General features: G+C 42.7%; 2 protein-coding genes across 2 annotated transcripts; both read left to right on the top strand.

Annotated features, from left to right (window-relative positions):
- Window positions 1-37: 37 nt before the first annotated feature.
- On the top strand, window positions 38-874 carry LOC129728347 (uncharacterized). The gene has a single exon (XM_055686784.1). It carries the CDS (start codon window positions 38-40, stop codon window positions 872-874), a length of 837 nt encoding a protein of 278 aa, XP_055542759.1.
- A 4632-nt stretch (window positions 875-5506) lies between these two features.
- On the top strand, window positions 5507-9855 carry LOC129727874 (alpha-aminoadipic semialdehyde synthase, mitochondrial). The gene is made up of 6 exons (XM_055686120.1): window positions 5507-5640; window positions 5796-5942; window positions 6930-7259; window positions 7316-9266; window positions 9325-9510; window positions 9573-9855. Exons 1-6 carry the CDS (start codon window positions 5578-5580, stop codon window positions 9686-9688), a joined length of 2793 nt encoding a protein of 930 aa, XP_055542095.1. The 5' UTR covers window positions 5507-5577; the 3' UTR covers window positions 9689-9855.
- Window positions 9856-12432: the final 2577 nt, after the last annotated feature.

The raw sequence follows: 12432 nt of genomic DNA, 5'->3' as shown, positions 1-12432 counted from the left end.
AAAATCCGTCAAGAAGGAAGACGACCTTCTTAAATGCATGGGCTTTTGCGATCAAATCTGCCATATCCGCTGTGCCGGTCTCAACGCGCCGTTCATAAAGGTCGTCCGAGAGAAACACAACCTGTTTTGGATGTGCGATGAGTGCGTTAAACTAATGAAATACACCCGATTCAAAAGTGTCGTTTCATCCCTCGGGAACGTGGTCGCTTCTGTCCTTGGCGACCAATTACACAGTTTTTCGGAACTCAAGGACGAAATTGTTAAAAACAATCAGCATGTAGCTAAACTTGCCGATAAGGTAATCGCTGCAACCCCGGTGCGAATACCAAATCGAGACCGTCCCGCTAAGCGTCGTCGCGGCGAGGCAGAAACTCCAATCGAACCGGCTGTTGGTACTAGACACGTTGAAAATCATGACAGGCTAGTGGCTAATTCTCCACCTGATTTGTTTTGGGTATACCTCTCACGTTTTCACCCTACCGTGACCGTCGATGTCGTTGAGAAACTAGTCAGGGATGGATTACAGACACGGGATGCAATCAAAGTCGTCTCTCTGGTGAAAAAAGGAACTGAACTTCAGTCACTGAACTTTATTTCGGTCAAGGTCGGTGTTCCCCCTGAACACAAAGCCATTGCCTTGAGTCCTGGTACTTGGCCTCAAGGGATCGTTTTCAGGGAATTCGCCGACACACGAGGCAACTCCACAGTTTGGTTACCTCCCACCACCTCCGCTTTCCCAGCCACTCCGGTAACAATTCCCAACGGAAACATTGCTACTGGGACTGCATCCGCTACCCCTGTTTTGCCCGCCCCTTTTGGAGGAACTGCGTCGGACAGCGCTTCAATACAAGCATCTGCAATAGAGGAACCCTAATTAACCACGCTCCATCACCGAGACGCAACGTTATCAGCATCATGGAAGTTCCCGACCCCGCCTCCGCAGTCGAGCATTTCCCGCCAGCGTTCATCAGTCGTCCCGGTCCTGCGTGTGGGATAGGGGAACGGAACTTCCAGATCGATGTCTGCGGCAAATATGAATTTGTTAGCAATCCTTCATTTGTTGATGCGCTACGCGTTTCCAGCCCACCGACAACTGACTTATCGCTTCTGGACGATCAAATCACTGACTCCCGCTGTCATGACAGCACTCTCACAACAAGACGACATCTTTCTTCAACTGACACTTCAAGATTCAACGTGACACCGGGACGCTTCGATGTTGGCATCATGGATGTCCCTACCTCCCCGCCGCAGTCGAGCATTTCCAGCCAGCGGCCATCCCGGTCCTGCGTGCGGATGCGAGGGACGGAGCATCCAAAATCTCAGATCAGGCAAGTGCGCAAACGTTAACCATAGACCATCCACTGACTCGCTACCCGTTTTTAGCCCGTCGACCAATCCGAAGACGAATAACGTTGACCATGGACATGATATACTTCTTTATTACCAAAACGTGGGTGGTATGAACGCTAGCGTCTCCGACTATTTAATAGCATGCGCCGACAGTCCATATGACATCATTGTTCTGACCGAATCCTGGCTCGACAATCGAACACTCTCTCGTCAAATCTTCGGACCCAATTACGAAGTTTTTCGTTGTGACCGGAACCCTAAAAATAGTCGCAAAACTTCTGGTGGTGGAGTTTTGATCGCAGTTCACCGTCAACTCAATGCTTCTATTCTCGAACACGATGATTGGTCGACCGCCGAGCAAGTGTGGGCAACAATTGAACTCGTGGACCGCACGCTATTTTTGTGTGCTATCTATGTTCCTCCTGATCGTACCCGCGATACTGACTTTCTTCGCGCACACATGTCTTCGGTTAACACCATCATTTCGAAGACGTTCGCGGTGGATGACGTAATTATCTTAGGCGATTTTAATTTACCTGGTATCACTTGGCAAGAGCGGAGTAATGGTTTCATGTACGCTGATTTCGGCTCGCTTAGCTTGTCACCAGCCACTAACGAATTGCTAGATAGCTACAGTACCGCTACTCTTCAGCAATGCAACAGAATCACCAACGAAAATGGGCGCTTTTTGGACCTCTGTTTCGCTACTGTGCGCTGCCAAGCCCCTGAAGTGGCATTGGCTCCTTCTCCGCTCGTTGAACACGTCCTGCATCACCCGGCCTTGCTGGTGTCTGTCCATCAGAAAATCTCCTGTGTCGAGACTACAGCACCGACATCCGTTTATTACGATTTCGCCCGTGCCGATTTCGAAAATATCAACGTATTGTTGTCTGAAATCGACTGGAACACGGTTCTTGACACAGACGACGTCAATGCCGCCGCCTTAACTTTTTCCCATATTCTCAATTACGTCATTGATCAACATGTACCGAAAAAAAACTAACTCCGATCAACGATTGCCATGGCTGAACACTACGCTACGACGTCTTAAATCAGAGAGGAAATCGGCCTTGAGAAGGTTTTAAAAATACAGAACTCTACCTCTACGGAACCACTACCTATCGATCAACACTCGCTATAAACAGCTAAGTCGCTCCTGTTTTCGAGGCTTCCTTCGGAATGTCGAGCGCAAGCTCAAACGTAACCCCAAATCATTTTGGAAATATGTGAACGAACAGCGAAAAGACGGCGGCCTACCATCAAGCATGTTCTTAGACGGTGATACAGCGAATAGTGTTGAACAGATCTGCCAACTATTTTCGCGGAAATTCTCTAGCGTGTTTGTAGACGAAAGATTAACGACGGACGAAATTACTTCCGCGACGGCACGTGTTCCTTTTCTCGGTCGTGCATTGACTAACATTTCCATCGACGTTAGCACGGTTACATTAGCCGCCTCGAAGCTCAGGTCTTCCATATCCGCTGGGCCAGATGGCATACCGTCCTTTGAGAAACTGTATCAGTAGTCTGGCTGCTCCAATGAGTAATCTCTTCACCAAATCCATCAGTTCGGGTGTTTTCCTCTCGATCTGGAAATCGGCATACATGTTTCCAGTACATAAGAAAGGGAACAGAAGAAACGTTAATAACTATAGAGGAATCTCAGCGCTTTGCTCTATCCCGAAGCTTTTTGAGCTCTGCGTGTTCGAACCCACTTTCTCGTTCTTCAAGCAGTACATCGCAGACGAACAACACGGTTTCATGCCCAAGCGATCCAGGGCCACGAATCTCCTGACGCTTACATCTTACGTAATGAACAGCTTTGACGACCAGTCTCAGACGGACGTTATCTACACGGACCTTTCCGCCGCCTTTGACAAACTGAATCACGAGATCGCCGTTGCGAAGCTTGAAAAGCTCGGCATCGGAGGCCCCCTACTACTATGGTTTAAATCCTACTTGACAGATCGGCGTTTAGCAGTGAACATCGACGGAGTTTCCTCGAATTCGTTTTCCGCTCACTCCGGCATTCCTCAAGGTAGCCACCTCGGGCCACTGATTTTTCTTATTTACCTGAACGATGTCAACTTCTGGCTTCAGGGCCCTCGACTGTCCTTCGCTGACGATCTGAAGCTATTTGCCAAAGTGAAGGTTCCATCAGATGCCGCTGAACTCCAGGAGCAGTTATCGATTTTCGCGAAATGGTGTGTCGACAATCGCATGCAATTAAACGTCGACAAATGCGAGATTATAACGTTCTCAAGGAAGCTTAGCCCAGTTACTTTCGATTGTAAGCTATCAAATACGCCTCTACGACGCACAACCTGTGTTAATGACTTGGGAGTACTGCTCGACTCCAAACTCACATTTAAACAACATATGACCTTCACCGTCGACAAGGCCAGCAGGAACCTGGAATTCATAATACGCATTGCAAAAAATTTCAGCGACATTTATTGTCTAAAATCTTTATATTGCGCTTTGGTACGATCTAGCTTAGAATACTGCGCTTCAGTGTGGAGTCCCTACTACCTGAACGGAGTAAGCAGAATCGAGGCAGTACAACGACGGTTCATTCGCTTTGATCTCCGTAGACTACCGTGGACTGACCCCTTTCAACTACCAAGCTATGAACAGCGTTGCAGGCTTATCGATTTGGACACCCTGCAAATTCGTCGGGATGTGATCAGAGCTATATTCATCTCGGACGTATTGACTTCACGGATAGATTGCCCGGCGATTCTCGAACAACTTAACATCTATGTCAGACCACGTATGTTGTGAAATAGCCTGTTTCTTCACGTGCAAAGTAGACGAACAAACTACAGTAGCTTCGGCACGATAACCAGTCTACAGCGCCATTTTAACCGTTACGCATCATGTTTCGACTTTGACGCCAGCTGCGAGGTACTGAAGAATCGATTTTTAACATTAGCACGTAGCACTTAGATTAAGAAAATCAGTTGGGCCACAAGGCCTGTTGATGTATTTTTTACAAATAAATAAACAAATAAATAAGTCCACACAGTTGAAAAAAAATCCCCGAATTGTTTGTGCCTGACTTGGACAGTGTTCGGCAACCATCTCGGCTGAATCTATTTTGCCGAGAATTTCGGAAAACAAGTGTTTGACAGATGTCATTTAATGCCGAGAATCTAGGAACGCATTACGTACGTAACACTTTGCACAAAGAAAAATAAAGGCTGCATGAGAATGACAAAATTTGCTGACCTCGGCATCTACAGTGTTTAACGATAAATGCGGCAGGAAATTCAGAAGGGGTTCGTCAAGCTTAGTTTTTTTCGGCGAAGTCTCGGCAAAATAATCTGATGGTTTTTGGCAACCGGCTTTTTTGCTGAAATATTGGTTGAATTCTAAGAGGCTAAGTGAACTCGGATTTTTTTTTCAGCCGAGCTTGAGATGCAGTTTAAGCGTGCAGGATGGAGAAATGAAAACCAGACTTTTTAATTAATAATTTTCAACCATAGGGTACCAATGAACTCGGAGTGACTTCTAGTTTTTTGGCATCATATGCACCCAAAAAAAACAAGATGTCAGGAAAAGTTATACGCGTTGCATATTTGGCTAGGGACACCAAAATTAATTTTTTACGGTTTGAGCTTTTGAAGTGCACCTGTGATGACCAGTGTTTTTCTTCTTATTGTATAGCAATGAACGGCAAAACGTGGCTCAATGGAGGCGCTCGTACTTAGTAAAATTCGTACCGTTTAATTCAAATGCGTAATCCTTTCGCGCTGTTTTGCCTGTTTGGTGTAACGGCGTTCAATAAGTAAGCTTTTTATATGCGCTGCGTATAGCAGTTCTATACCTACACATCGACCTAGTGTTTTTGTTTTTGTTTAAATTCAGTAAAAAGAATCAAAGAATGGAGCATAATTCGAGTCTTTCATTTTAAACAAAGAAGATAAATTCTCAAAAAAAATTTACCTTCAATACTTATCTGATTTACGCAGATTGTTTGAAAAAAAAAAAAAACGTTAAGCATATATGTGTTGCACACATTTTAGTTATTCTTATCTTTTGTATCCCGCGAGAATTATTGGCCATCTATTTCGTATTCCAATCTCTTGTCTTTGGCTACTGATAGTGTGTACAACGCGAAGAAGCTCCATGTGTCCAATCCAATTCTTGTTGTGAGGCGAGTTGCTTGTTGAATCTCGTGCACATGTCAGTCAGTAGTAAAGACACACTTGAAGTAGTAACATGTTTCGAATTATCAAATGTAAAGAAAGCTTATCACCACGACTGTTCAGTCGGGCCAAACATGTAAGTGGAAAGTTTCTGTAGATTACAATAACTTTAAACTGTAGGAAAAGTCTTCATTAAAAAATGCATACATTCGATAGAGTGTTCTTAGGATATAATTAGTAAAAGTGAATAGAACGTATTTATTTAGTAGTTGCCTAAATGTACATTTTCAGACAGGCAAGGTAATTGCTATCCGTCGCGAAGATCAGTCAGTATGGGAACGACGAGCCTCTTTCAGTCCAGCAATGGTGAAAAAGTTGATCAAAAACGGCGTTAAAGTGATAGTCCAGCCATCTAATCGTCGAGCCTATCCGATGCAGGTAAGATGAGTTCAAATTCGTAATTCGCGGGGGGTGTGCTGATAAGCATAATTGCTCTCATGAATAGTGGTGATAAGCGGTAATTGAACAATCGAGTCATGTGCGCAACAACCTCGTGATCTAGTCCTGACAACAAATTAAGCAGGAGGTTCGGAACGTTGTTGAAAACTGGTTACAACTGTTGTAGATCATACTAGTATGTTCAAGATATTCGTTGATAAGCCATTACTGTAACTCTACAAGGTATTTGATTGTCGATCGAGTATTTTCTCAACACCTTGAAGTACTTTGAAGGCTGGTATTATCAAGTGGTTTTCCACAGCACGTAATAAGCAATAAATAAAGCTCTTGCGGACAGGTACTAAAGAGTACGTCTACAAACAAGTGATGAGAAAAACAACGCGTTGTTGTTCAAAAGCGACAGTATGAACAACTGATAAGAACGCGAAAGAGATACTGCATATTATGAGCTAAACAATAGAAGTGGTCACTGATAGATGTATTCAAGCCCCCTTTGAGCCAGAAAAGTGACGCTTAACCTGGTTCGTTTAATGACGTATCTAACTCTCGCGAATTTCTATTGACGGGAGACATACAAAGTATTACGATTAGGTTAAGATAATTAAGTGTTGCGAAAACTGTATGACAGACCTGAATCGTAGTTCTTGTTGTCGTTGCCTCATAGGTTGAAAACTGTGCATATACTAAGTCTATAAGAATAGGAAAGTATAGTAGTAAAATGCTCCAGTTTTTTTTTAAACTTTTATTAATTTGATATTACCATGACATCCATGGTGAATTAACTTGCGAGGCTCTTGTACTACTCTAACGATTATTTTTTTTTAGTTAAAAGCTCTGGGTACAAACCGAATTTAGTTTCTTTGAAGTGACACTTATTTTTTCTAGCTCAGCATTTTACTTAAGGGATATTTAGTATTTGCAGTAAGAACTACGAATAATAAAACGCTAATGTGATTTGTTTTGCAGGCCTATCTCAACGCTGGTGCCACAGTTCAAGAGGATATAAGCGAAGCATCAGTCATTTTTGGTGTCAAACAGGTGCCTGTAGATGCACTAATTCCTCAGAAGACCTATTGTTTCTTCTCCCACACCATTAAAGCCCAAGAATCGAACATGCCACTACTCGATGCTTGCTTGGAAAAGCATATCCGTTTGGTTGACTATGAGAAGCTGATGGACCGTAACGGAGCCCGCTTAGTAGCTTTCGGTAAATATGCCGGAGTTGCTGGTATGGTTAACATTCTGCATGGTCTAGGTTTACGACTGCTAGCTTTGGGTCACCACACTCCATTTATGGTAACCGATAAAAGAGAAGTAAAATTATTTCATAACTTAATTGAAACTTTTTCCAGCACGTGGGTCTAGCACATAATTATCGTAACTCTTCGATGGCACGACAAGCTGTGCGTGATTGTGGCTATGAAATTGCCTTGGGAATGATGCCCAAATCCATTGGACCACTGACGTTTATTTTCACCGGGTCTGGAAATGTGTCTCAAGGAGCGCAAGAAGTATTCCAGGAATTGCCGATTGAATACGTTCCAACGGAAGCACTGCGAAAAGTAGCTGAACATGGTAGTCAAAACAAGTTATACGCCTGTGAGGTTAGTCGAGCTGATCATCTGGAGCGACAAGATGGTGGTGGATTCGATCCCGTAGAATATGATCAGTACCCAGAACGGTACATTTCAACATTTAACAAGACTGTTGCCCCATATGCCTCGGTTATCGTGAATGGCATATATTGGGCTGTCGGATCCCCAAAGCTAATCACTATTCCCGATGCAAAAAATCTTTTGAGACCCGCAAATACTCCATGGTTACCGACAAGCTCAGGAGCACCAGCCCTTCCGCATCGTATGCTTGCAATTTGTGATATTTCTGCGGATCCTGGTGGTTCAATTGAGTTCATGAATGAGTGTACTACAATCGACACACCGTTTTGTTTGTACGATGCTGATCGCAATAAGGATATGAAGAGCTTTAAGGGTCCAGGTGTGCTAGTTTGTTCTATAGACAACATGCCTACACAACTACCGAGAGAAGCGACAGACTTTTTTGGCGACCTTCTTTATCCGTATGCTCTAGACATCTTACAGAGTGATGCCTCTAAACCACTGGAAGAGCACCACTTTTGCCAACCCGTGGAAGGCGCAATAATTTGTAGTAATGGAAAGCTGACACCATCCTATGAATACATCAATGAACTTCGCGAAAGTAACAATAGATCAAGACACAAGACTGAAGGTTGCTCTACAAGCAAAAAGCGAGTTCTAGTTTTGGGGGCAGGTTTTGTTTCTGCACCTCTTGTTGAATATTTGCATCGTGAATCTAACGTTAGTATAAAAGTGGGGTCTCAAATTAAGGAGGAGGCCGATCGGTTAGCTTATAGATATGCTGGAATCGAATCGGTTTACATTAATGTAGAAGATGAAAGTGTTAATTTGAAAAACTTATGCGAAGAAAGTGATATCGTCATTTCATTACTACCGTATTCTCTACACGGATTGATCGCCAAACACTGCGTTGCTGGTAAAACCCATCTAGTTACTGCCAGTTATTTGAATGAAGATATTAAACACCTTGATGAAAGCGCGAAGGAGGCTGGAGTAACGTTAATGAATGAAGTTGGGCTGGATCCCGGCATTGACCACCTTCTTGCTCTGGAATGTTTCCAAGAGGTGCAAGAGAAAGGCGGTACCATCGAATCGTTCGTAAGTTTCTGCGGTGGATTACCAGCACCAGAACATTCAGACAATCCATTGCGGTATAAATTTTCATGGTCACCTCGAGGTGTTTTGCTCAACACATTGTCAGCGGCTAAATATTTGAGTAAAGGTCAAGTGGTGGATATTTCGGGTGGAGGAGAATTGATGACTGCTCCTCGAGAATTAGAGTTTTTACCTGGTTTCGCACTGGAAGGCTTTCCGAATCGGGACTCCACAAAATACAAGTCACTGTATGGACTAACCAATGTCCATACACTACTAAGAGGGACAATTCGATATAAAGGATTTTCTGAGAGCATTAAACCAATGCAACTTTTGGGGTTGATTGATCCTAACGTTCATCCTATGCTACATCCCAAGGGCCCTGAAATTACCTGGCGACAGTTAATTATCAATCTGCTAGGTTTGGTGGATGCTGACATTTTCTATGAAAATTTAAAAAATAAATTGGCAGAAAGGGTTGGTAACTCTGACGGAATCATTGAGCTGGGATTGTTGGAAGATACTCCTGTGTTCAAAATGGGTACACCATTGGATACTCTCAGTCACTATCTGTCGAAAAAACTAGCATTCAGTGCGTATAATCTTTGCTTAAATACATAATGTAGAAATAAACAATATTTGTCATTCAGGTGACAGTGAACGGGACTTAGTCATCTTGAGGCATGACGTTGGCATTCGCTGGAGTGATGGACGGCGAGAAGAACGGGGCATAAATTTCGTAGCCTATGGGCAACCAGCAATTAATGGTGGACACTCAGCAATGGCAGTGACTGTGGGTTTTCCGGCGGCCATAGCAGCCAAAATGATTTTAGACGGTATTCTTAATCAAAATGGCGTTTTCTCTAGTCAATCACAACAATATTTTATTCGTTTGCAGGTGAAATTCAGCAACGTGGTGTGGTGCTTCCTTTTTCATCGGATATCTACCGAACGATGCTCGCACGATTGGAGAACGAAGGTCTAGTTGCAACAACAACATCGAAGTTTCTTTGAAAACCTGAGCGTGAACAGTTTAAATTAATAAGATTTAATTACAAGATTTATTTCAAGTGCAAATATTGCAACCATCTCACAGCTTAAAAAGTGAATTACGGAAGGCTTATGTTGTATCAGCATATTGTGTTTTGTATGTCGTTCAGAATAAAACTTCTAAACCCTCACTGTTTTCTGTTTATTTGAAGCTCGAATTAAATTTGGTATGTCGCAGCTACCTGAACATGAAATATTCTATTATTCTCAAATGGGCTATTCTAATTGAGTTTTAATTTCGTTTGGACTTGCCAAAGTTTTTAATACACTCTAAAGCTTGTAGTACACTCTTTGTCTAATGGTCAAATATTTGACCTTCTGACTTAATGGTCAAATTTATTTGACATCATGGTTGTTGTTTGTCCGTGTTTGTCCCATGTTAAAATTGGAGAGTGACAAACAATTATATTTGACCAAATTTTTATCTGTCAAAAAGTGACAAATATTTGACGCTTGGTCAGAGAGTGTAATACAGGCTTAATAAATATAAGGAACTAGCTGACCCGGCGATCTTCGTCCCGCCTATTTTAGTGTTTAATTTAATAATTTTAAACATTTCAAATTTATTGATTCCTTGCGATTGGATTATATCGTTTAAAAATAATTGGTTTTATCGGAATGGCAAATCCTCAGCTTTTGGCTTTTGTACATGACCTCTATTCCGGATATATATTGGGTGCATTTCAGTTATTTTCGTTGTTTTCCAGAAACTGAAAGTGGTCATCTTCTAATTCAAAATGGTGTCCAGGGTCAATGCTTGGCTTCTTTACATCATTTCGATTACGGACTTATCCATATGTAGTAGTATTCGGTTATTTTCGGCTGTTTTCCAGAAGTTGCCATTTTTCAATTCAAACTGTTGTCTAAGGTCAATTTATAGCTCCTTGCATCATTCTGGATCCGGTGATCCGGAACCGTAAGTCGCCATCTTGGATTTCAAAAAGGCACTTGGATACAATTTCTGGCCCCTGAGCGCCATTCTGGTTTAAGAAACACCCATATTGGGTGTTATTTGGTCATTTTCGGCTGTTCTCCAGAAACCGGATGTCACCATCTTCGAATTCAAAATGGTGTCTGTGGTCGATGCTAGCTCCTGTGTATCATTCTGGTTCCGAAGATACTCATTTTGTATGGAAATCGGCCATTTTTGGCTGTTTTTTAGAAACCGGAAGTTACCATCTTACAATTCAGAATGGTGTCTGAGGTCAATTTTCAGCTTCATTCTCGTTCCAGAGATACTCATATTGGGTGATACTTTAGGCTGTTTCCAGACACCGGTAGTCGCCATCTTACAATTCAAAATATTGTCTGAGTTCGATTTGTGGCTTCAGTGCATCATAACAATCCCGGAAATACCCATATTGGGTGGTATTTGGTCATTTGACGCTGTTTCTTAGAAACCGGAAGTCGCCTTCTTACAATTCAAAATGTTGTCTGAGGTTGATAAGTCGATTTGTGGCTTTAGTGCATCATAACAATTCCGGAAATACGCATATTGAGGGGTATTTGGTCATTTGCCGCTGTTTTTCGGGAACCGGAAGTCACCATCTTGGATTTCAAAATGGCATTTGGGAACAATTTCTGGCTTCCTTGCGTCAATCTGACTAAAGAAACGCTCATATTAAGTGGTATTTGATCATTTTCGGCTGTTTTCCAGACACCGGAAGTTGCCAGCTTACAATTCAAAATGATGTCTGAAGTCGATTTGTGGCTTCAGTGCATCATAACAATTCCGGAAATACCCATGTTGGGTGGTATAAGGTCATTTGCCGCTATTTTTCAGAAACGGAAAGTCGCCATCTTGGATTTCGAAGTGGTATTTGAAGACATGCCAGAGGAAGGAAGGGTGTCGAAACATTATTGACATGTTTGTTACCTCTGAAAACATACCAAATTTGGTTGTATTTGGTTGATTGGTTCCCGAGCTGTGCGAAATTCGTATTTCATTTGTATGGGACCCCTCCCTTGTAGAAGAGCGAGGGGTGTCAAACTATTATGGATATATATGTTACCCCTAAAAACATCTACCTACCAAATTTGGTTCTATTTACTTGGTTAGTTCTCGAGATGTGCAGAAATTTGTGTTTCATTTGTATGGGACCCCTCCCTTCCAGAAGAGAGAAGGGTGTCGAATCAACATGGACATATTTGCTACTCTTGAAAACATCTACATGCCAAATTTGGTGCCATTTACTTGGTTAGTTCTCGAGATGTGCAGAAATTTGTGTTTCATTTGTATGAGACCCCTCCCTTCCAGAGGAGGGAAGGGTGTCGAACCAGCATGGACATATTTGTTACTCCTGAAAACATCCACTTGCTAAGTTTGGTTCCATTTGCTTGGTTAGTTTACGAGATGTGCAGAAGTTTGTGTTTCATTTGTATGGGACTCCTCCCTTACAGAAGAGGGAAGGGTGTCGAATTAACATGAACATATTTGTTACTCCTAAAAACATCCACATGCCACATAATGCTGTCGGAATGGATGTAGGATGTAGGTGTCGCGACCCTGGTAAGGTAGCATACCGAAACCGAACAACGAAAGTAGAAATACGAAAAGGATCAATCGGCAGAGACCTATGCTACGAACACGGAAAAATATTAAGGTAAACGATTGGAAATTGGGTACTTGTAACGTCCGATCTCTCAATGTACCGGCGCGGGCTGGCTTGCTTGCTCGAGAACTACAGCGGCAGGGAGTCGAAATCGCA

This window comes from Wyeomyia smithii, chromosome 3 (genome assembly GCF_029784165.1).
Source record: "Wyeomyia smithii strain HCP4-BCI-WySm-NY-G18 chromosome 3, ASM2978416v1, whole genome shotgun sequence".
NCBI classification, from domain to species: Eukaryota; Metazoa; Arthropoda; class Insecta; order Diptera; family Culicidae; genus Wyeomyia; species Wyeomyia smithii.
Note: the sequence above shows the minus strand (reverse complement) of the source record. Positions and strands in the feature narration are given on the sequence as shown.